Source organism: Oncorhynchus masou, chromosome 27 (assembly GCF_036934945.1).
Source record: "Oncorhynchus masou masou isolate Uvic2021 chromosome 27, UVic_Omas_1.1, whole genome shotgun sequence".
NCBI lineage: Eukaryota > Metazoa > Chordata > Actinopteri > Salmoniformes > Salmonidae > Oncorhynchus > Oncorhynchus masou.
The window spans coordinates 60,971,893-60,996,758 of NC_088238.1; the positions used below are offsets into that span (position 1 = coordinate 60,971,893).

The 24,866-nt window shown below is 42.3% G+C and overlaps 1 protein-coding gene across 4 annotated transcripts in view; it reads left to right on the forward strand.

The window, feature by feature from the left end:
* Window positions 1–24,866, forward strand: part of LOC135516469 (mucin-2-like) — a 41,923-nt gene that overhangs the window by 3,916 nt on the left and 13,141 nt on the right. Inside the window, exons 2-9 of one of the 4 annotated variants that reach the window (XM_064940802.1) lie at window positions 11,669–11,725; window positions 11,834–16,065; window positions 16,195–16,256; window positions 16,342–16,490; window positions 16,629–16,796; window positions 22,699–23,114; window positions 23,369–23,433; window positions 23,512–23,696. In XM_064940802.1, the coding sequence (XP_064796874.1) occupies window positions 11,669–11,725; window positions 11,834–16,065; window positions 16,195–16,256; window positions 16,342–16,490; window positions 16,629–16,796; window positions 22,699–23,114; window positions 23,369–23,433; window positions 23,512–23,696 (5,334 nt within the window). The other 3 variants (XM_064940804.1, XM_064940803.1, XR_010451932.1) reach the window with 3 other exon arrangements.

Genomic DNA, 24,866 nt, shown 5'->3' on the forward strand with positions numbered 1-24,866 from the left:
TCAGAAAAGCAATAAAATGAATCGCTTACCTTTGATGATCTTTGTACGTTTTCACTCACGGGACTCCCAGTTACACAATCAATGTAAATTTTGTTCCATAAAGATTATTTTTATATCCAAAATACCTCAGTGTTTTTGGCGCGTTATATTCAGAAATCCAGAGGCTCGAGCGGTCACGACAACGCAGGCAAAAATTCCAAGTAGTATCCGTAGTGTCCACAGAAACATGTCAACGTTTTTTTTATAATCAATCCTCAGGTTGTTTTTAAAATATATAATCGGATAATATATCAACCGGCACTGTCTTTTTCAGTAGGAGAGGGAGAGACGATGGCTGCCCAAGCTCTGTTGCACAAGCAAAACTCATGCGGACACCTGACGAGATGTTTTCTTTCTCGCTCATTTTTCTAAATAAAAGCCTGAAACTATGTCTAAAGACTGTTGACACCTTGAGCAAGCGATAGAAAAAGCAATCTGGTTGATATCCCTTTAAATGGAGCGAAGGCAGGCTATGCAACATGGAGCTTTCAAAATAGAGGTCACTTCCTGGTTTGATTCTCCTCAGGTTTTGCCTGCAATATCAGTTCTGTTATACTCACAGACAATATTTTGACAGTTTTGGAAACTTTAGAGTGTTTTCTATTCTAATCCGTCAATTATATGCATATTCTAGCATTTACATTTACGTTTACATTGGTAACGTTATTTTTCCAAACATAAAAATAGTGCCCCCTAGCTGAAAGAGGTTAATGAATAAATAATTAAATCAGTTTCATGTAGTACTGAATTTTCAAAAGGACTAGGGTTCTTGCAGATATCAAGAGGTCTACGATGTTCAGAATGAGACTGATGAGGTAATAATTAATAATTGACTGTTATTTATGTATTTATGTAAGAGATATTCGTATATCTTTAGAGTTTAAGTCGGGAGATAGTAACTCGTTAAACGACTATTCCCATGGTGCCCCAAATTCCTAATGAGTTAATTGTTACATGATTAATTTATTTGAGTAACAAATAAACATAATTAGTTGATTAAATAAATAACAGTCATCAGATTAATGATATTCACGTCACGACACAGCTCATAAGTTACCTGCTGAGCTCAAGAACTTAATTGGCGGTTCACAAAAGATACAGTGCCTTGCGAAAGTATTTGGCCCCCTTGAACTTTGCGACCTTTTTCCACATTTCAGGCTTCAAACATAAAGATATAAAACTGTATTTTTTTGTGAAGAATCAACAACAAGTGGGACACAATCATGAAGTGGAATGACATTTATTGGATATTTCAAACTTTTTTAACAAATCAAAAACTGAAAAATTGGGTGTGCAAAATTATTCAGCCCATTTACTTTCAGTGCAGCAAACTCTCTCCAGAAGTTCAGTGAGGATCTCTGAATGATCCAATGTTGACCTAAATGACTAATGAAGATAAATATAATCCACCTGTGTGTAATCAAGTCTCCGTATAAATGCACCTGCAATGTGATAGTCTCAAAGGTCCGTTAAAAGCGCAGAGAGCATCATGAAGAACAAGGAACACACCAGGTAGGTCCGAGATACTGTTGTGAATAAGTCTAAAGCCGGATTTGGATACAAAAAGATTTCCCAAGCTTTAAACATCCCAAGGAGCACTGTGCAAGCGATAATATTGAAATGGAAGGAGCATCAGACCACTGCAAATCTACCAAGACCTGGCCGTCCCTCTAAACTTTCAGCTCATACAAGGAGAAGACTGATCAGAAATGCAGCCAAGAGGCCCATGATCACTCTGGATGAACTGCAGAGATCTACAGCTGAGGTGGGAGACTCTGTCCATAGGACAACAATCAGTCGTATATTGCACAAATCTGGCCTTTATGGAAGAGTGGCAAGAAGAAAGCCATTTCTTAAAGATATCCATAAAAAGTGTCGTTTAAAGTTTGCCACAAGCCACCTGGGAGACACACCAAACATGTGGAAGAAGGTGCTCTGGTCAGATGAAACCAAAATTGAACTTTTTGGCAACAATGCAAAACGTTCTGTTTGGCGTAAAAGCAACACAGCTCATCACCCTGAACACACCATACCCACTGTCAAACATGGTGGTGGCAGCATCATGGTTTGGGCCTGCTTTTCTTCGGCAGGGACAGGGAAGATGGTTAAAATTGATGGGAAGATGGATGGAGCCAAATACAGGACCATTCTGGAAGAAAACCTGATGGAGTCTGCAAAAGACCTGAGACTGGGACGGAGATTTGTCTTCCAACAAGACAATGATCCAAAACATAAAGCAAAATCTACAATGGAATGGTTAAAAAATAAACATATCCAGGTGTTAGAATGGCCAAGTCAAAGTCCAGACCTGAATCCAATCGAGAATCTGTGGAAAGAACTGAAAACTGCTGTTCACAAATGCTCTCCATCCAACCTCACTGAGCTCGAGCTGTTTTGCAAGGAGGAATGGAAAAAAATTCAGTCTCTCGATGTGCAAAACTGATAGACATACCCCAAGCGACTTACAGCTGTAATCGCAGCAAAAGGTGGCGCTACAAAGTATTAACTTAAGGGGGCTGAATAATTTTGCACGCCCAATTTTTCAGTTTTTGATTTGTTAAAAAAGTTTGAAAAAATCCAATAAATGTCGTTCCACTTCATGATTGTGTCCCACTTGTTGTTGATTCTTCACAAAAAAATACAGTTTTATATCTTTATGTTTGAAGCCTGAAATGTGGCAAAAGGTCGCAAAGTTCAAGGGGGCCAAATACTTTCGCAAGGCGCTGTATATATATATATAGGGGGTCCTTGACATAAAAATGTTTTAAAACCCAAGATTTAGCAGACGCTGTTATGCAGTGCGACTTAGTACATTCAACAAGCTGCCATATTGTGTCAGTCCACTAGGGATAAGGAGTTTCAGTCTACTGCAGAAATAGTCTGCAGAGTTCTCTCATACTATCCAGGTATGTGCCCAAACAATTCGAGTTCCTACTTTTAAAAATACACCTATCCAGAAACAAGTCTCTCACAGTTTCCACCTTTTATAGACCCCATTCAACCTCATCCCATCAGTAGAGGATGCCTGGTTGTTCTTTAAAAGTGCTTTCCTCACCATCTTAAATAAGCATGCACCATTCAAAAAATGTAGAACCAAGAACAGATATAGCCCTTGGTTCACTCCAGATTTGACTGCCCTTGACCAGCACAAAAACATCCTGTGACATTCTGTATTAGCATCGAATACAAGTCAGGAACCAAGGAAGTCAGGAACCACTATACTCAGTCAGTTAGGAAAGCTAAGGCTGGCTTTTTCAAACAGAAATTTGCATCCTGTAGCACTAATTCCAAAACGTTTTGGGACACTGTAAAGTCCATGGAGAATAAGAGCACCACTGAGGATAGGAAACACTGTCACCACCGATAAATCTACGATAATCGATCATTTCAATAAGCATTTTTTCTATGTCCAGCCAATATTTCCACCCAGCCAACATCTCAGCACACCCCACAGCAACTTGCCCATGGCATTCTTATCAGCAGACTCAACAGCCTTGGCTTCTCAAATGACTGCCTCGCCTGGTTCACCAACTACATCTCAGATAGAGTTCAGTGTGTCAAATCAGAGGGCCTGTTGTCCTGACCTCTGGCAGTCCCTATGGGGGTGCCACAACGCCCCATATACTACCCACCACTGCGACCTGTATGCTCTCGTTGGCTGGCCCTCACTACATATTTGTCATTATTCCTTCTCCACCAAACATTACAGTTGGCACTATGCATTGGGGCAGGTAGCGTTCTCCAGATTCATCCGTCTGACTGCCAGATGGTGAATTGTGATTCATCACTCCAAAGAACGCGTTTCCACTGCTCCAGAATACAATGGCGCCGATCTTTACACCAATGCTTGGCATTGCGCATGATGATCTTAGGCTTGTGTGCGGCTGCTCTTCCATGGAAACCCATTTCATGAAGATCCCGACAAACAGTGCTGACGTTGCTTTCTGGAGTGTTGCAACCGAGGAGAGATGATTTCTATTCATTTCAGCACTCGACGGTCACGTTCTCTGAGATTGTGTGGCCTTCCACTTCGTGGCTGAGCCAATTTAGCTCCTGGAAGTGTCCACTTTAATAGCTCCTACAGTTGACTGAGGAACCTCTAGCAGGGCAGACATTTTTTAATCTGACTTGTTGAAAAGGTGGCATCCTATGATGGTGCCACGTTGAAAGTCAATGAGCTCTTCAGTAAGGCAACTCTACTGCCAATGTTTGTCTATGGAGATTGCATGGCTGTGTTCTCAATTTTATAAACCTGTCAGCAATGGGTGTGGCTGAAATAGCCAAATCCAGTCATTTGAAGGGGTGTCAGATCAAGAGTATCATCCAATCCGACCATTAACTGTCAATGTACGGATATGATTACGAGTATGGCCATGTCAGCACACTCATACCCTATAGGCTGACTCATCATCATCGGTGATCAGGCCTACCACCGTTGTGTCGTCAGAAAACTTAATCGTGGTTTTGGAGTCCTGCGAGGCCAAGCAGACGTTGGTGAACAGGGAGTACAGGAGGGGTCTAAGCACGCACCCTTAAAGGGCCCCCGTGTAAAGGGTCTGCGTGGCAGATGTGTTACCAACATTTTGGGGGATGCTCGATTATTGGTTGTCATACTTGAGTAAAAGAAAAGATAACTTAATAGAAAATGACTCGAGTGAAAGTGAAAGTCACCCAGTAAAATAACACTTGAGTAGAAGTCTGAAAGTATTTGGTTTTATATATTCTTAAGTATCAAAAGTAAATGGAATTGCTAAAATGTACTTAAGTGTCAAACGTAAAAGTATAAATCACTTCAACTGCCTTATATTAAGGAAACCAGAAGGCACAATTTGTATTTATTTTTATTGGCGGATAGCCAGGGGCACACTCCAACACTCAGACATAATTTACAAATGAAGCATTTGTGTTTAGCGAGTCCTCCAGATCAGAGGCAGTAGGGATGACCACGGATGTTCTCTTGACAAGTCTATGTTTGGACCAAAGTCCTATCAAAATGTAACGAATACTTTTGGGTTTCAGGGAAAATGTATGGATTATTTTATTTCGGAATGTAGTGAAGTAAAAGTAAAAGTTGCCAAAAATACAAAAAGTAAAGTACAGAAAGTACAAAATGACTTAAGTAGAACTTTAAAGTATTTTTCCATAGGTACTTTACACCACTGGTGCAAAGTACACCACCACAATCAAAGAAGCTAAACAACAGTACAGGGACAAAGTGGAGTCGCAATTCAATAGCTCAGATACGAGACATGTGTCAGGGACTCCACACAATCACCGATTATAAAGGGCAAGCCAGCCACATCGCAGACACCAACACCTTCTGTCATCATGAATCGCTTCAAGGTTCAGACCTAATCCCAATTGAGATGTTGTGGCAGGACTTGAAACCAGCAGTTCATGCTTGAAAACCCACAAATGTCGCTGAGTGAAAGCAGTTCTGCATGCAAGAATGGTCCAAAATTCCTCCACGCGATGTGAGAGACTGATAAAGCTACAGGAAGGGTTTGGTTGCAGTCATTGCAGCAAAAGGTGTCACAACCAGTTATTGAGTGTAAGGGGACAAATACTTTTTCACACAGGGAATTGGGTGTTGCGTAACTTTTTTTCCTTCAATAAATAAAATCAGTATACATTTTTTGTCTGATTTGTCAAAGATTTGTTCTATTTATCTAATATTAGGTTTTGGTCGAAGATCAGATAACATTCAGTATTAAATATATGCATAAAAATAAAGAAAGTCAGAAAGCTTTGGCAATGTTAAGACGTGTTTCCCATGCCAATAAAGCCCTTGAATTGAATTGAAAATTGAATTGAAGAGGGCAAATAGTTGTTCTGAGTCTTCATGTCTCACAACAAGAATAGACTGACGAATTTCAGAAGAAAGTTCTTTGTTTCTGGCCATTTTGTGTGTCATCCACATAGCAGTTAACATTATGTTTTCGAATGACATCCCTAAGAGGTAAAATATATAGTGAAAACAATAGTGGTCCTAACACGGAACATTAAGGAACATCGATTTACAGTAGATTGGTCAGAGGACAAGACATTCACAGAGACAAACGGATATCTTTCCGAAAGATAAGATCTAATCCAGGCCGGAACTTGTCCGTGTATACCAATTTGGATTTCCAATCTCTCCAAAAGAATGTGGTGATCGATGGTATCAAAAGCAGCACGAGGACAGATGGAGAGCCTCGGTCTGATGCCATTAAAAGTTAATTTACCACCTTCAGTGCAGTCTCAGTGCTATGATGGGGTCTAAAACCAGACTGAAGCATTTCGTATACATTGTTTGTCTTCAGGAAGGCAGTGAGTTGCTGCGCAACAGCCTTTTCTAGAATTTTTGAGAGGAATGGAAGATTCGATATAGGCCAAGAGTTTTTTATATTTTCTGAGTCAAGGTTTGGCTTTTTCAAGAGAGGCTTTATTACTGACACTTTTAGTGAGTTTGGTACACATCCAGTGGATAGAGAGCCGTTTATTATGTTCAACATAGGAGGGCCAAGCACAGGAAGCAGCTCTTTCAGTAGTTTAGTTGGAATAGAGTCCAGTATGCAGCTTGAAGGTTTAGAGGCCATGATTATTTTCATCATTGTGTCAAGAGATATAGTACTAAAACACTTTGAGTGTGTCTCTTGATCCTAGGTCCTGGCAGAGTTGTGCAGACTCAGGACAACTGAGCTTTGAAGGAATACGCAGATTTAAAAGAGGAGTCCGTAATTTGCTTTCTAATAATTATATGATCTATTCCTCAAAGAAGTTTATGAATTTGTTACTGCTGAAGTGAAAGCCATCCTCACTTGGGGAATGCTGCTTTTTAGTTAGCTTTGCGACAGTATCAAAAATCAATTTTGGATTGTTCTTATTTTCCTCAATTAAGTTGGAAAAATAGGATGATCGAGCAGCAGGAAGGGCTCTTCGATACTACACTGTACTGTCTTTCCAAGCTAGTCGGAAGACTTCCAGTTTGGAGTGGCGCCATTTCCGTTCCAATTTTCTGGAAGCTCGGGTATTTACTGTATACCAGGGAGATGGTGTCTTATGAGAAGTTTTTTTTTGTTTTTAGGGGTGCAACTGCATCTAGGGTGTTGCGCAAGGTTAAATTGAGTTCCTCAGTTAGGTGGTTAACTGATTTTTGTCCTCTGACATCCTTGGGTAGGCAAAGGGAGTCTGGAAGGGAATCAAGGAATATTTGTGTTGTCTGTGAATTTATAGCACGACTTTTGATGCTCCTTGGTTGGGGTCTGAGCAGATTATTTGTTGCAATTGCAAACGTAATAAAATGGTGGTCCGATAGTCCAGGATTATGAGGAAAAACATTAAGATCCACAACATTTATTCCATGGGACAAACTAGGTCCAGGGTATGACTGTGACAGTGAGTAGGTCCAGTGACATGTTGGACAAAACCCACTGAGTCGATGATGGCTCCGAAAGCCTTTTGGAGTGGGTCTGTGGACTTTTCCATGTGAATATGAAAGTCACCAAAGATTAGAATATTATCTGCTATGACTACAAGGTCCGATAGGAATTCAGGGAACTCAATGAGGAACGTTGTATATGTCCCAGGAGGCCTGTAAACAGTAGCTATAAAAAGTGATTGAGTAGGCTACATGGATTTCATGACTAGAAGCTCAAAAGATGAAAACGTCATAATTTTTTTTGTAAATTGAAATTTGCTATCGTAAATATTAGCATCACCTCCGCCTTTGCGGGATGCACGGGGATATTATCACTAGTGTAACCAGGGGTGAGGCCTCATTTAACACAGCAAATTCATCAGGCTTATGCCATGTTTCAGTCAGGCCAATCACATCAAGATTATGATCAGTGATTAGTTCATTGACTATAATTGCCTTTGAAGTAAGGGATCTAACATTAAGTAGCCCTATTTTGAGATGTGAGGTATCACGATCTCTTTCAATAATAACAGGAATAGACAAGGTCTTTATCCTAGTGAGATTGCTAAGGCGAACACCGCCATGTTTAGTTTTGCACAACGCAGGTCGAGGCACAGACACGGGGATAGCTGAGCTGACTACACTGACTGTGCTAGTGGCAGACTCCACTATGCTGACAGGCTGGCTAACAGCCTGCTGCCTGGTCTGCACCCTATTTCATTGTGGAGCTAGAGGAGTTAGGGCCCTGTCTCTGTTGGTAGATAAGAAGAGAGCACCCCTCCAGCTAGGATGGAGTCCGTCACTCCTCAGCAGGCCAGGCTTGGTCCTGTTTGTGGGTGAGTCCCAGATAGAGGGCCAATTATCTACAAATTCCATCTTCTGGGAGGGGCAGAAAACAGTTTTCAACCAGCGATTGAGTTGTGAGACTCTGCTGTAGAGCTTTGTATGGAGAGTTGTTTTATTATGCTAATTCGATTTCCGGGGGGTATAGACATTGAGGGGGTTTAACGGCTGTGGTAAGGACAAAACTGAGGACGGATCAACACCACTGTAGTTAGTCCACAATACTAACCTAAATGATAGAGTGAATAGAAGGAAGCCTGTACAGAAAACACATATTCCAAAACATGCATCCTGTTTGCAGTAAGGCACAAAAGTAAAACTGCTCATTTGCAAAGAAATGTACTTTATGTCCTGAATACAAAGCTTTATGTTTCGAGAAAATCCAACACATCACTGAGTACCGCTCTTCATATTTTCAAGCATGGTGGTGGCTGTATCGTGTTATACTTATGCTTGTCATCGGCAAGGACTAGGGAGTTTTTTAGGATAAAAATAAACGGAATAGAGCTAAGCACAGGCAAAATCCTAATGGAAAACCTGGTTCAGCCTGCTTTCCAGAAGACACATTCATGTTTCAGCAGGACAATATATCTAAACAGGGCGATAGCCAGATGCAGACACGGGGGCAGATGGTTCGAGTCTCTGATATTTATTATAATCCAAGGGGCAGGCAAGAGACAATCAACCAGGTCAGAGATCCAGGAGGTACAGAGTGGCAGGCTCGAGGTCATGGCAGGCGGTATGGTCAGGCAGGCAGTTTCAGAGTCCAGGAGGTACAGAGTGGCAGGCAGGCTCGAGGTCAGGGCAGGAAAGGATCAAAACTGGGAGGACTAGAAAGAGATAAGGAAAAAGCAGGAGCGCGGAAAAACACACTGGTTGACTTGACAAGACAAACTGGCAACAGACAAACAGAGAAGACAGGAATAAATACCCCGGGACTAATGGGAAAAACAGGTGGAGATGGATGGAGACAATCACAAAGACAAGGTGAAACAGAGCAGGGCATGACACAATAACCTAAAACACAAGGCCAAGTAGACAGTACACTAGAGTTGCTTATCAAGACGACATTGAATGTTCCTGAGTGGCCTAGTTACTGTTTTGACTTAAATTGCCTTGAATATCTATGGCTGTAAAGCAATGATCTAGCAGTCTTATATGGAACACATACTTACCCCACTATATATACCACCAGGGGTCTTTTCACTGTCCCCAAATTCAGAATAAATTCATGAAAGAGTACAGTATTATATAGAGCCATTACATGGAACTTCCTTCCATCTCATATTACATTTACATTTTACATTTAAGTAATTTAGCAGACGCTCTTATCCAGAGCGACTTACAAATTGGTGAATTCACCTTCTGACATCCAGTGGAACAGCCACTTACAATAGTGCATCTAAATCATTTAAGGGGGGGTGAGAAGGATTACTTATCCTATCCTAGGTATTCCTTGAAGAGGTGGGGTTTCAGGTGTCTCCGGAAGGTGGTGATTGACTCTGCTGTCCTGGCGTCGTGAGGGAGTTTGTTCCACCATTGGGGGGCCAGAGCAGCGAACAGTTTTGACTGGGCTGAGCGGGAACTGTACTTCCTCAGTGGTAGGGAGGCGAGCAGGCCAGAGGTGGATGAACGCAGTGCCCTTGTTTGGGTGTAGGGCCTGATCAGAGCCTGATCAGAGCCTGGAGGTACTGCGGTGCCGTTCATATGATAAATTGAACATTAAACCTGGTTTAAAAAAACAGATAAAAGGAACACCTACGTCTCTCCACTCTTTGACCTAGATAGTTTGTGTGTATATATTGATATGTAGGCTACGTGCCATTTTTAAAAGGATGTAGATTTGATCTTGAATTGTTCTTGTCTATTAGTGTTCTGTATTATGTCATGTTTTATGTTTTGTGTTACCCCAGGAAGAGTAGCTGCTTCTTTTGCAACAGCTAACGGGGATCCTAATAAAATTCCAAATTATCAACCACCAACTTGACAGAGCTTGAAGAATTGTTTAAGAATAATGTGCAAATATTGTACAATCCAGGTGTGCAAAGCTCTTTGAGACTTACCCAGAAAGACACACAGCTGTAATCGCTGTCAAAGGTGATTCCCTCATTGGCTGGTCCTCGCTTCATACTCATCGCCAAACCCACTAGCTCCAGGTCATCTACAAGACCCTGCTAGGTAAAGTCCCCCCTTATCTCAGTTCAACGGACACCATAGCAGCACCCACCTGTTGCACACGCTCCAGCAGGTATATCTCTCTGGTCACCCCCAAAACCAATTCTTCCTTTGGCCGCCTCTCCTTCCAGTTCTCTGCTGCCAATGACTGGAACAAACTACAAAAATCTCTGAAACTGGAAACGCTTATATCCATCACTAGCTTTAAGCACCAGCTGTCAGAGCAGCTCACAGATTACTGCACCTGTACATAGCCCATCTATAATTTAGCCCAAACAACTACCTCTTCCCCTACTGTATTGATTTATTGATTTATTTTGCTCCTTTGCAACACATTATTTTATTTCTACTTTGCACATTCTTCCACTGCAAATCTACCATTCCAGTGTTTTGCCTGCTATATTGTATTTACTTCGCCACCATGGCCTTTTTGTTTTGCCTTTACCTCATTTGCTCACATCGCATATAGACTAATTTTTCTACAGTATAATTGACTGTATGTTTGTTTTACTCCATGTGTAACTCTGTGTTGTTGTATGTGTCAAACTGCTTTGCTTTATCTTGGCCAGGTCAAAATTGTAAATGAGAACTTGTTCTCAACTTGCCTACCTGGTTAAATAAAGGTTAAATAAATAAACATTTAACTCAGGGGTGTGAATACTTAAGTAAATCCAATATTTCTCCACTTCATTTTCACTACATTTGAAAAAAAATCTAAAAACATGTTTTCACCTTTCGATTACTAGTCCAAAAACGCTCTAACAACTAGGCTACGCTGCCACCCAAAATAGGATTATTAAACAAGAATTCTCAGGGGGAAACAACCAGCCTGGCGCATCACAGTGAACATGTAACAAAACAATTCCAACATGGACATGGGGGGAACAGAGGAATATATATATATGCAATGTGATTAGGGAATGTAAACCAGACAAGACAAAACAAATGGAACAATGAAAAATGGAGCGGCAATGGTTTGAAGGCCGGTGACGTCGATCGCCGAACGACGCCCAAACAAGGAGAGGAGCCGACTTTGGTGGAAGTCGTGACAATATTTGTGTTGATCTGGTGATGGAGCAGTTTATATGTGGAGGTAGATAATACGTAACAGGCACTGTAGGTCATATTTTCATGGTATTAGTTTACCTCTCCCATTTTGAACAGTTGTTGTGCTTTAACCAAATCCATTGTATTGTATATTTATGTCTTTAGATCATAATTCTCAAAGAACACATATGATGAGTGTATACCAAGCACTCCTTCTAATGGGTAAGGGATGTGTATTCAACAGAATTAGACATTTTGGAATATATATCAATGATGTCATTGTTATTATTTTAATAAAATAAATGTTCCTCTGTTTTTGCTGAACAATAGTGGTCATTACAATGAATCCTACAAGCGCAACCGTTACAGCCGTCAATGATGCATCAACAACAACTGATGAACCCACTACAACCGTAACTGATGCATTGACGACAACTGGTCAACCCACTACAACTGTCATTGATGTATTGACTACAACTGGTCAACCCACTACAACTGTCACTGATGCATTGACTACAACTGGTCAACCCACTACAACCGTAACTGATGCATTGACTACAACTGGTCAACCAACTACAACAGTCATTGATGCGTCGATAGTAACTGGTGAACCCACTACAACCATCAACGGTGCATCACCAACTACTGTTAAAGCCACAGCCACTACAACCATCACAGAGTTATCAAAAACAACAGGTGAACCAAATAAAATGGGCATTGATGCAATGACAAAAACTGGTGAACCGCTACAGCCGTCACTAATTCAACGACACCAACTGGTGAACCCACTAAAACTACCACTGAGTCAACGACACCAACTGGTGAACATACTAAAACTACCACTGAGTCAACGACAACAACTGGTGAACCCACTAAAACCACCACTGAGTCAACGACACCAACTGGTGAACCCACTAAAACCACCACTGAGTCAACGACACCAACTGGTGAACCCACTAAAACCACCACTGAGTCAACGACAACAACTGGTGAACCCACTACAACCATCACTGGTGTGTCGACAACTACTGGTGAACCCACTAAAACTACCACTGAGTCAACGACGACAACTGGTGAACATACTAAAACCACTGAGTCAACAAAAACAACTGGTGAACCAACTAAAACTGTCACTGTTCCATCCAGAACAACTGGTGAACCCATTACAATCGTTTTTGCGTCATCCAGAACCACTGGTGAAAATACTACAACCGTCAATGATTCACCAAAAACAACTAGTGAACCCACAACAAGCGTCACTGATGCAACAACTACTGCCAGTGAAACCGCTACAACCGTCACTGGTGTTGTCGACAAAAACAGATGCAGCTGCAGCTGTCATTGATGCACCGAGAACAACAGGTGAACCCACTACAACCATCACTGATTCATCAACAACAACTGGTGAACCCACTGAAACCTTGACAATAACTAGTGAATTCACTACAACAGTCACTGGTGTGTCGACAACAACGGACGAACCAACTACAACCATCACTGGTGTGTCGATAACAAAGTTTACAGCTGCACCCACTACAAACGTCACTGGTAGATTAACATCAACGGTCACAGCGTCACCCACAACAACAACTGTCATTGGAGCATCAACAACAACTAGTGAACTTGCTTCGACTGTCACTCGTGTGTCGACAACAACTGGTGAACCCACTACAACTGTTACTCGTGGGTCGACAACAACTGGTGAACCCACTACAACTGTCACTCATGGGTCGATACCAACTGGTGAACCCACTACAACTGTCACTCATGGGTCGACAACAACTGGTGAACCCACTACAACTGTCACTCATGGGTCGACAACAACTGGTGAACCCACTACAACTGTCACTCATGGGTCGACAACAACTGGTGAACCCACTACAACTGTCACTCGTGGGTCAACAACAATTGGTGAACCCACTACAACTATCATTGGTTCATCAACAACAACCAGTGAACCCACTACAACAATCACTGGTGTGTCAACAACAACTGGTGAACCCACTACAACCCTCAGTGGTGTGTCAACAACAATGGTGACAGATGTACCAATTACAACATTAACAGGCGCATTGACAACATCTGGTGAACCCACTACTTCCGTCACGGTTTCATCAACAACAACTGATGAACCCACCACAACCATCACTGAGTCATCATCAACAACTGGTGAACCCACTACGACTGTCACTGAGTCAACAAAAACAACTGGTGAACCCACTACAACTATCACTGAGTCTTCACCAACAACTGGTGAACGCACTACAACTGTTACTGGGGCATCAACAACAACTGGTGAACCCACTACAACTGTTACTGGGGCATCAACAACAACTGGTGAACCCACTACAACTGTCACTCATGGGTCAACAACAACTGGTGAACCCACTACAACTGTCACTCATGGGTCGACAACAACTGGTGAACCCACTACAACTGTTACTCGTGGGTCGACAACAACTGGTGAACCCACTACAACTGTCACTCATGGGTCGACAACAACTGGTGAACCCACTACAACTGTCACTCATGGGTCGACACCAACTGGTGAACCCACTACAACTGTCACTCATGGGTCGACAACAACTGGTGAACCCACTACAACTGTCACTCATGGGTCAACAACAACTGGTGAACCCACTACAACTGTCACGCGTGGGTCAACAACAATTGGTGAACCCACTACAACTATCATTGGTTCATCAACAACAACCAGTGAACCCACTACAACCATCACTGGTGTGTCAACAACATCTGGTGAACCCACTACTTCCGTCACGGTTTCATCAACAACAACTGATGAACCCACCACAACCATCACTGAGTCATCATCAACAACTGGTGAACCCACTACGACTGTCACTGAGTCAACAAAAACAACTGGTGAACCCACTACAACTATCACTGAGTCTTCACCAACAACTGGTGAACCCACTACAACTGTCACTGGGGCATCAACAACAACTGGTGAACCCACTACAACTGTTACTGGGGCATCAACAACAACTGGTGAACACACTACAACCCTCAGTGGTGTGTCAACAACAATGGTGACAGATGTACCAATTACAACATTAACAGGTGCATTGACAATAACTGGTGAACCCACTACTTCCGTCACGGTTTCATCAACAACAACTGATGAACCCACCACAACCATCACTGAGTCATCATCAACAACTGGTGAACCCACTACGACTGTCACTGAGTCAACAAAAACAACTGGTGAACCCACTACAACTATCACTGAGTCTTCACCAACAACTGGTGAACCCACCACAACCATCACTGAGTCAACAAAAACAACTGGTGAACCCACAACAACAGTCACTGCTGTGTCGACAACAACTGGTGAACCCACCACAACCATCACTGAGTCAACAAAAACAACTGGTGAACCCACCACAACCATCACTGAGTCAACAAAAACAACTGGTGAACCCACCACAACCATCACTGAGTCAACAAAAACAACTGGTGAACCCACAACAACAGTCACTGCTGTGTCGACAACAACTGGTGAACCCACCACAACCATCACTGAGTCAACAAAAACAACTGGTGAACCCACAACAACAGTCACTGCTGTGTCGACAACAACTGGTGAACCCACCACAACCATCACTGAGTCAACAAAAACAACTGGTGAACCCACAACAACAGTCACTGCTGTGTCGACAACAACTGGTGAACCCACCACAACCATCACTGAGTCAACAAAAACAACTGGTGAACCCACTACAACTGTTACTGGGGCATCAACAACAACTGGTGAACCCACTACAACTGTTACTGATTCATCAACTACAGATGAGTCAACAAAAACAACTAGTGAACCCACTACAACCGTAACTGATTCATCAACTACAGCTGAGTCAACAAAAACAACTGGTGAACCAACTACAACCGACACTGGTGTGTTGACAACAACTGGTGAACCAACTACAACTATCATTGAGTCTTCACCAACAACTGGTGAACCCACTACAACTGTCACTGAGTCATCAAAATCAACTGGTGAACCCACTACAACTGTTACTGGGGCATCAACAACAACTGGTGAACCCACTACAACTGTTACTGGGGCATCAACAACAACTGGTGAACCCACTACAACTGTTACTGGGGCATCAACAACAATTGGTGAACCCACTACAACCGTAACTGATTCATCAACTACAGCTGAGTCAAAAAAAACAACTGGTGAACCCACTACAACCTACACTGGTGTGTTGACAACAACTGGTGAACCCACTACAATATTCACTAGTGTGTTTGCAAAAATGGTTACAGCGTCACCCACTACATCCGTCACTGGTACATCAGCAACAACGGCTACAGCTGCACCCACAACAACCGTCACCAGTGCATCAAATGTCAACACAACGACAACGGCTACTCCTGTCATCACTACTGCCATCGTCACGACAACTGCAACTACCGCTGTTGCAATCACTACGGTTCCTGTGGTGTTCAGGTCCAGAGCAGAGACATTTACCTCTGATCTATCAAACCCATCATCTCAGGCCTTTCAAACAAGAGCATTACTGATTAAAACTCAGGTGAGCCTCTTAAAAGAATGAAGATGTGAATGTTCAAACGAGAGGGGTAGAATATAGTAACACACTCAGCTTTTAATCAACAGGAAGTTGTTTGTTTAAAAATCATCTGTTTCTTGTTTTGCCTTCCAGCTTGAACCTTTCTATCGATCGGCATTCACCTCTTTCAACAGTTTGACTGTAACAGAATTCAGGTGATTGTTTTTGCATTACATGTTGTGTGTTGATTTAAATTGATCTCACTTTCTTCCTAACATGTTATCTCCCATTTGTTCCCAGCTCTGGATCCATCATCAATACTGTAAATGTAGCATTCAGCTCCCCCTCGGTCCCTAATATCACAGAGATTGGCACTGTTTTGATAGATGCTGCTCAAAACATCACAGCTTTCAATATTGAGCCCAACTCAGTGACGGTCAACAGCACAGGTAAACACATGTATGTATTATATCCTATTATTTGGTAAATGAACAGTTTGTACGCCGTGCATTTTGTGTCATTACATTACAGGGCAACAAACACTCGTCGTATTTTCATTTGATCGTGTTTCCTTTTATCTGTTACAGCTGCAGCCACAAAAACTCTTACCAGTGCAATAACAACGAGTGGTTTATCGACAAGAACTGGTGAACCCACTACATCCGTCACCAGTGTGTCGACAATGAGTGGTGCATCAACAACTGCTGTTACAGCCGAACCTGCTGCAACTGTCATTGATGCACCGACAACCACAGGTGAACCCACTACAACCATAACTGATTCATCAACAATAACTTCTGAACCCACTACAACCATCACTGATTCATCAACAACAACTGGTGAACCCACTGAAACATTGACTATAACTAGTGAATCCACTACAACAGTCACTGGTGTGTCGGTAACAAAGTTTACAGCTGAACCCACTACAAACGTCACTGGAGCATCAACAACAACTGTTGAACCCACTACAACCGTTACTGATGTGTCGACAACTGGTGAACCCACGGCAACCGTCACCAGTGTGTCAACAATGAGCGCTTCATCAACAACTACTACTACAGCTGCACCCACTACAACTCTCACTGATTCATCAACAACAACGGTTAGAGCCGCAGCCACTACAGCCGCCACTGGTGTGTCGACAACAAGTGATGCACCAACAACTACTGTTACTGCAGCACCCACTACAATCGTCATGGGTGTGTTGGCGACAACTGGTGAACCCACTACAACCGTCATTGATGCATCGACAACTAATAGTGAACTCACGACAACTGTCATGGGTGTGTTGACGACAACAGTAACTGGTTCATCGTCAACTACTAGTGAAACCATGACAACCGTTACTAGTCCATTGACAACATCTGGTGAACCCACTACAACCATCACTGGTGTGTTGACAACAACTGTTACAGCTGCACCCACTACAACTGTCACTGATTCATCAACAACATCTGGTGAACCCACTACAACCAAAACTGATTCATCAACAACATCTGGAGAACCCACTACAACCAAAACTGATTCATCAACAACATCTGGTGAACCCACTACAACCATCACCGGTGTGTTGACAACAACGGTTACAGCAGTACCAATTACAATTGTCACGGGTTTGTCGACAACAACTGGTGAACCCACAACAACCATCACTGGTGTGTCGACAACAACTGGTGAACCCACGACAACCATCACCGGTGTGTTCACAACAACGGTTACAGCTGCACCCACTATAACTGTCACTGATTCATCAACAACCATTGGTGAACCCACTACAACCAAAACTGATTCATCAACAACAGGTGAACCCACTGAAACCATCACTGGTTCATTGACATCAAATGGTGAATCCACTACAACCATCAGTGGTATGTCGACAAAACCTGGTGAACCCACTACATCCGTCATGGGTGTGTTGACAACAACAGTAACTGGTTCATCGACAACTACTAGTGAACCCATGACAACCATTACTGGTCCATTGACAACATCCGGTGAACCCAATAAGACCGTCACTCGTGTGTCGACAACAAATGCTGAACCCACTACAAACATCACCGGTGTGTTTAAAACAATGTTTACAGAAGTACCCACTACAACTGTCACTGATTCATCAACAACCATTGGTGAACCCACAACAACCAAAACTGATTCATCAACAACAACAGGTGAACCAACTGAAACCATCACTGGTGTGTCAACAATGAGCGCTGCATCAACAACTACTACTACAGCTGCACCCACTACAACTCTCACTGATTCATCAACAACAACGGTTAGAGCCGCAGCCACTACAGCCGCCACTGGTGTGTCGACAACAAGTGATGCACCAACAACTACTGTTACTGCAGCACCCACTACAACCGTCATGGGTGTGTTGACGACAACTGGTGAACCCACTACAACCATCACTGGTGTGTCGACAACAAGTGATGCACCAACAACTACTGTTACTGCAGCACCCACTACAACCGTCATGGGTGTGTTGACGACAACTGGTGAACCCACTACAACCATCATTGATGCATCGACAACTACTAGTGAACCCACGACAACCGTTACTGGTACATTGACAACAACTGCTGAACCCACTACAACCATCACTGGTGTGTCGACAACAATTGATGCAACTACAGCTACTGTTACTGCAGCACCCACTACAATCGTCATTCATGCATCGACAACTACTAGTGAACCCACGACAGCCGTTACTGGTCCATTGACAACATCTGGTGAGCCCACTACGACCATCACTGTTTTGTCGACAACAACTGCTGAACCCACTACAACCATCACTGGTGTGTGGACAACATTTGATGCAACAACAGCTACTGTTACTGCAGCACCCACTACAATCGTCAAGGGTGTGTTGACGACAACTGGTGAACCCACTACAACCGTCATTGATGCATCGACAACTACTAGTGAACCCACGACAACCGTTACTGGTACATTGACAACAACTGCTGAACCCACTACAACCATCACTGGTGTGTCGACAACAATTGATGCAACTACAGCTACTGTTACTGCAGCACCCACTACAATCGTCATTCATGCATCGACAACTACTAGTGAACCCACGACAACCGTTACTGGTCCATTGACAACATCTGGTGAGCCCACTACGACCATCACTGTTTTGTCGACAACAACTGCTGAACCCACTACAACCATCACTGGTGTGTGGACAACATTTGATGCAACAACAGCTACTGTTACTGCAGCACCCACTACAATCGTCAAGGGTGTGTTGACGACAACTGGTGAACCCACTACAACCGTCATTGATGCATCGACAACTACTAGTGAACCCACGACAACCGTTACTGGTCCATTGACAACATCTGGTGAGCCCACTACGACCATCACTGTTTTGTCGACAACAACTGCTGAACCCACTACAACCATCACTGGTGTGTCGACAACAATTGATGCAACTACAGCTACTGTTACTGCAGCACCCACTACAATCGTCATTCATGCATCGACAACTACTAGTGAACCCACGACAACCGTTACTGGTCCATTGACAACATCTGGTGAGCCCACTACGACCATCACTGTTTTGTCGACAACAACTGCTGAACCCACTACAACCATCACTGGTGTGTGGACAACATTTGATGCAACAACAGCTACTGTTACTGCAGCACCCACTACAATCGTCAAGGGTGTGTTGACGACAACTGGTGAACCCACTACAACCATCACTGGTGTGTCGACAACAAGTGATGCAACAACAGCTACTGTTACTGCAGCACCCACTACAATCGTCATTGGTGTGTTGACGACAACTGGTGTACCTACTACAACCGTCATTGATGCATCGACAACTACTAGTGAACCCACGTCAACCGTTACTGGTACATTGACAACATCTGGTGAACCCACTACACCCATCACTGTTGTGACGACAACAACTGCTGAACCCACTACAACCATCACTGGTGTGTCGACAACAATTGATGCAACAACAGCTACTGTTACTGCAGCACCCACTACAATCGTCATGGGTGTGTTGACGACAACTGGTGAACCCGCTTACAACCGTCATTGATGCATCGACAATTACTAGTGAACCCACGACAACCGTTACTGGTCCATTGACAACATCTGGTGAACCCACTACGCCCATCACTGTTGTGACGACAACAACTGCTGAACCCACTACAACCATCACTGGTGTGTCGACAACAATTGATGCAACAACAGCTACTGTTACTGCAACACCCACTACAATCGTCAAGGGTGTGTTGACGAAAACTGGTGAACCCACTACCACAATCACTGGTGTGTCGACTGTAACAGTTACAGAAATACCCATTACAACCGTAACAGGTGCATTGACAACAGCGATTTCAACGGCTCCAAATACATTCATCACTGTTGTGTCGGCATCTACTGATGAACCCAATTCAACTGTAACTGGTGGGTCAACAACAACTGGAGAACTCCCTTCACCCGTCACTGGTAGGACGACAACAACAACAAATTACGAACATTTCAGCTGTTTTGTCTGCTCGTGCTCTGTAATACACATGTTGTTAATGTGAGTGTTTTATATCAGAATATCACAGTTCTCGTTCTAATGCAGCGAACCCTGTGTTTGTAGCATCTACAGTGCATTCAGAAAGTATTGAGAGCCCTTGAATTTTTCCATATTTTGTCACGTTCCTCATTCTAAAGTTTTTTCCTGTCATCATTCTACACACAATACCCAATATTGACAAAGCAAAAACTGTTTTTTAGCAGATTTATAAAAAATTATAAACTGAAATATTACATTTTTATACCCTAAGTATTTAGACCCTTTACTCAGTACTTTGTTGAAGCACCTTTGGCAGTGATTACAGTCTTGAGTCTTCTTGGGTATGACGCTACAAGCTTTGCACACCTGTTTTTGGCGAGTTGTTCCCATTCTTCTCTGCAGATCCTCTCAAGCTCTGTCAGGTTGAATAGGGAGCGTCACTGCACACCTATTTTAAGGTCTCTCCAAAGATGTTCAAAAGGTTCAAGTCAGGGCTATGGATTGGCCACTTTAAGAGACGTGTCCCAAAGCCACTCCTGCCTTGTCTTGACTGTGTGCTGGGGGTAATTGTCCTGTTGAAAGGTGAACATTCACCCCAGTCTGAGGTCCTGAGCCCTCTGGAGCAGGTTTTCATCAAGGATTTCTCTGTGCTTCCCTCCTTTCATCTTTCCCTTGATCCTGACTAGTCTCCCAGTCCATGTCACTGAACAACCCACAAAGAAAGCTGCCACCACCATGCTGTGCTGTAGGGATGGTACCAGATTTCCTCCAGACGTGACGTTTGGCCTTTAATCCAAAGAGTTCATTCCTGGTTTCACCAGATCAGAGAATCTTGTTTCTCATGGTCTGAGAGTCTTTCGGAGTCCAAGTGGGCTGTCATGTGCCTTTTACTGAGGAGTGGCTTCGATCTGGTCACTCTACCGAGATGGCTGTCCTTCTGTTCCAAACTTCTTCCATGTAAGAGGCCACTGTGTTCTTGGGGACCTTAAATGCTGTTGACACAATTATGTAAGTTTCAATCCATTGAATTTAACACTGATGGACTCCAATCAAGTTGTAGAAATATCTCAAAGATGGTCAATGGAAAAATGATATGCCTGAGCTCAATAAAAAAAATAGTTTTGAGTTACATAGCAAGGTTCCTCATACTTATGTAAATAAGGTAAATATTTCAGTTTATTGTGTGATACATTTTTAAATATATCTTTAAAAACTTGTCAGGACCCGGTTACGAACCCAGGTCTCCGGAGTGAGAAACAGTCACTTAACCAACTGAGCCACGAATAGTCAGCAGAACCCAGAAGATGAGGCAGACACAGCAGTACTTGAGATGGTGTATTTAATAAAGTAGAAAGTGAAGTCCTTCAGGAAAACATGTAACTCCACAACCTCAAAAGGAATTCCACAAGAACAAGGTAATCCACAAGGTAATCCTCCAAGACAAAAAGGTAAATCCACAAGGTGGTAGGTAAAGCATAAAAAGCCTCATAAAAAGCCTCAAAAGATACTCAAAAATAAATAAACAAGAACAAAAAACAGAATTCCACAAGAGCGTCCACCGGGATCAACAAGAGTACACAGAATACTAGGGCTGGGTGCTAACATACAAACACAGAGCAAAGAACTGAGGGAAACTAAGGGTTTAAATACAACCAGGGAAAACGAGGCACAGGTGCAAATAATAATGGGGATCAAGGGAAAGCAAAAGGTCAAAAAGCACAATGGGGGCATCTAGTGACCAAAAACCGGAACAACCCTGGCCAAATCCTGACAAACCTGCTATCGCCTTGTCATTCTGGGGTATTTTGTGAAGATTAATGAGGGAAAAAAACGTATTTAAACCATTTCAGAATATGGCTGTAATGTAACAAAATGTGGGATAAAGTTAAGGGGTTTGAATCTCCAAATGTACTGTATACTTCAGAAATGGTTTTCAGTTAAATGGTTCATGTGAAATGATCAGGAAGCCTGTTTACAGTGAATTACATAAAAGCCCAACATATGACGATTTAGTTGTCAATATAAGAGCATCATGTTATACTCCCATCTGTTACAATGACTGTGTTATACTGCCACACAGCCTTAAAGAGAAGTTGAAATGTCCATTTTATGTTTTAACTTAGCTGCTCCTGCAACAAGTACTGTTCCTCCTACAACTTCTGTTACTACCACTGTGGCTGGTACGACCACCACAACAACTGGAGAACCTGTCACTGTTCCTGCTACCGTTCCTACAACCAGGCCCACAACTACAACCACCACCTATGTGGCCCCCACAACTACAGTGTCAAGGACAACATCACCACTGTCAACAACCAGCACAGCTTCAACTACAACAACCAACGCAACAAACACTACTACAACACCTACTACTACTACTAGTACAGCAACAACAACAACTGCAACAACAACTACTACAACTGCACATCTTAAACCTGTTCCACGGGTGTCTTTCGTCATACAACAAGTGTTTGTAGAAGCTTTAAATGACCCTCAAAGTACACAATTCCAAGAACTTGCAGTAACTATTACTGCAGTGGTAAGTCCTAGAATTTCAGACTTGGTTCATATTGGGTGTTATGACCATCAATAATGTATGGCGATTGTTGGAAAAATCTATATTTTAAAGGACATCTTTAAATTGTTCTAATCAGGTCACAATTATTCTCTATCATTATATTTTGATTTATATTCCCCAATGTCTATCTTAAAAAAAACAGAATGTCTATATAGAAATGTTTTTGTGTGTGTTAAATCATTCAAATGTTCTCCTGTTTGTACCATTCCTTACAGTTCGATGTGATCTACAAAGCAAAATATGGGATCCTTTTCATCCGGACGATTGTTCTTGGATTCACGTAATATTCCATTATATTCTATTCTATTCTGTTAACCTGTGGCATGCCACTGTTCATGACCTTTTATGTCCTTTGCAGACCTATGTTCCATTCCCGTATGGAAGCAGAAACACAGGCGGAGGTCCAACTGGTGTTCAACGAGACCTCCACTCAATCTGTCCCTGAGGTTACTGACATTAGCAATACACTGAAAGAAGCTGTGACCAATCCAAACACTTTCTTTGGCAACCTCTCTGTGGATGTTACCACCATCATTGTTAAAGGTGAGTAAAACCATTGGGTGAACGAAAACGATTAAACACAGCAAATTCTCCATAAAATTTGAGTGTTACATTTAATGCTTTTCTACAGTCTATTCACATGTTGGGGAGTAGTGAACTACAGATGGTGTATCTTATTTTGATACAGTTTACTGCAGCAACAGACATTTTTGAAAGTTTTCCTGCAACAGGGTAATGAAATTAAGATCTGACATCTGTACATGTAGTTCAACTAACAATTTAACCAAATTTTGCAGTAACTTGGTGGTAGTTGAACTGAATTCATGTCGAATTAGACTTTTCAGTAGTTCATTCAGTGTCTTGCCATGTCTCTAAATACTGGACCTACACACTACAGTTTTTTGCACAAAAATGAAATGAAATATGGATGAGAAAAGTAGGCTATAATTTCCATCCCTCTTGCAGTTTGTAGTGTATGACATTTCAGATTTGCATATGACATTTTTCAGAAAATATTCAGTCCAAACGTCTGAAAATATAAAAAAACACAAAACAAAAAAGTAACCCTCAGTCAATCAAAATGAAGCCAGAACTCTACTCCAGGTTAGTGTTAGGACTCAGGTATCTGAGAGGATGGAACTACTGCAGCTAGCTATTTTTGTGAAAAAATATTTGATTTATTTTCTATGTAAGACAATTAAACAAATAAGCAGTACCCAGAGGGAGCAACCACATAAAACATGTTTAAATGAAGAGAAGAGTCAAGAAGGCAAACACAGAACAGACAGTGTGCATATGTACACATACACCAAAGGTTTACAACACCTACTCATTCAAGGGTTTTTCTTTATTTTTACTCAATTATACATTGCAGAATAATATTTAAGAAATGAAAACTATGAAGTAACACATATGAAATCACGTAGTAACCAAATTTGTTTTAAACAAATCAAAATATATTTTATATTTGAGACTCTTCAAATAGTCACCCTTTGCTTTGATGACAGCTTTGCACACTCTTGGCATTTTCTCAACCAGCTTCACCTGGAATGCTTTTCCAACGGCCTTGAAGGAGTTCCCGGGTATGCTGAGTACTTGTTGGCTGCTTTTCCTTCACTCTGTGGTCAGACTAATCCCAAAACATCTCAATTTTGATTGATGTTGGGGGTTGTGGAGGCCAGGTAATCTGATGCAGCACGCCATTACTCTCCT